This window comes from Octopus bimaculoides, chromosome 1, assembly GCF_001194135.2.
Source record: "Octopus bimaculoides isolate UCB-OBI-ISO-001 chromosome 1, ASM119413v2, whole genome shotgun sequence".
Taxonomy (NCBI): domain Eukaryota; kingdom Metazoa; phylum Mollusca; class Cephalopoda; order Octopoda; family Octopodidae; genus Octopus; species Octopus bimaculoides.
The window spans coordinates 114261735-114263026 of NC_068981.1; the positions used below are offsets into that span (position 1 = coordinate 114261735).

Sequence of the window (1292 nt, forward strand, 5' to 3'; positions counted from 1 at the left end):
ATATATGCTTTATTTTTGTTTTCTTCTTTAACTACAGATTAGTAACGAAAAATTGTGTAAAGCCTTTGAAGTAGAAAGAAGGTTGCAGAAGTATGTGGATGATCCAAAATACAAAGATTTATACATCGACTTAGTAAGTAATGAGAAAATTTATCTACTATCTCTCATATGGCAGCATCACTGTAATTTAACTATTAATGATAAATAGTAACGAGAAGATAACCTCAGGGATATTACTTTTCGTTCGTTTATACATGTCTTGAAATATTCGAATGCAATAAAGCAAACGATGCGAATTTACGGCTAGTATATGTCATCTGGTAGGCAGAATCATAGTTGATAGACATTGTTGGACTACAAGGATAAGGCATTTTTGTAATTTGTGATCCAAATACTGCAATTAATTCCTTGACATATTTCCCTCCAATTCGGCACCCACAGTCTTTAAGAGGAATACAAAATTACAGGATGGTCACAACTAGGATACCTTTCATTGTAATTTGTTTGATCTGAGACAAGACTAACAAGAATGTAACTCTCTTCCATATTCATATGATAAAGCAACTGGCACATTATTGTTTTTACTACAATAAGCAAGTTTATCGATTAAGTTTGATTGATACTCAATCAAACTTCATTAGTGAGCTACTGTTGTTATTTTACGCAAGATGAGAGTGTCTGCTATGCTGTGTATGCATCACCAATATTTTCAAGCGATAAAGGATTGTTTCAAATTGCAGTAACTATTACATTTTAAACTGGTACAAACCTCTTTATCACAACATTAAGTGTAGATAAAAAGACTTTTTCTTATTATAGCTATATATGACATCTCATTTGAAACTGCGTAACAATGTAAAAGGCTAAACATTACTGACCGCTGACTGAAAGCTGTGGTTTTTCTCTCTTTATTATTAAAATACTCCAAGCACTACAGACACACACACATACACCGACACATACACCCCACATACATGCATGCATATATAGATTATGAGTGTCTGTGTGTGTTTGTGTGGGTGTATGTGTGCGTGTTTGTGTGTGTATGTGTATAGGTGCATGCATGGCTGTGTAGTAAGACGCTGGTTTCCGAACCACATAGTTCCGGCTTCAGTCCCACTGGGTGACATCTTGAGCAAGTGTATTCTACTGTAGCCTCGGTTTGATCAAAGCCATGTCAGTGGATTTGATAGATGGAAACTGAAAGAAGTCTGTCACACGAACACACACACACACACACACACACATATATATATATAGTTTTACTTTTTTATATTTATATATAATTCTTA

The 1292-nt window shown here is 34.4% G+C and overlaps 1 protein-coding gene across 2 annotated transcripts in view; it reads left to right on the forward strand.

The window, feature by feature from the left end:
• The window catches only part of LOC106874949 (chloride channel protein D), a 79026-nt gene that overhangs the window by 64712 nt on the left and 13022 nt on the right, over positions 1-1292 (forward strand). For both annotated transcript variants that reach the window (XM_052969415.1, XM_014922869.2), the window contains one exon: positions 38-133. In XM_052969415.1, the coding sequence (XP_052825375.1) occupies positions 38-133 (96 nt within the window). The remainder of the gene's footprint in view (positions 1-37; positions 134-1292) is intronic.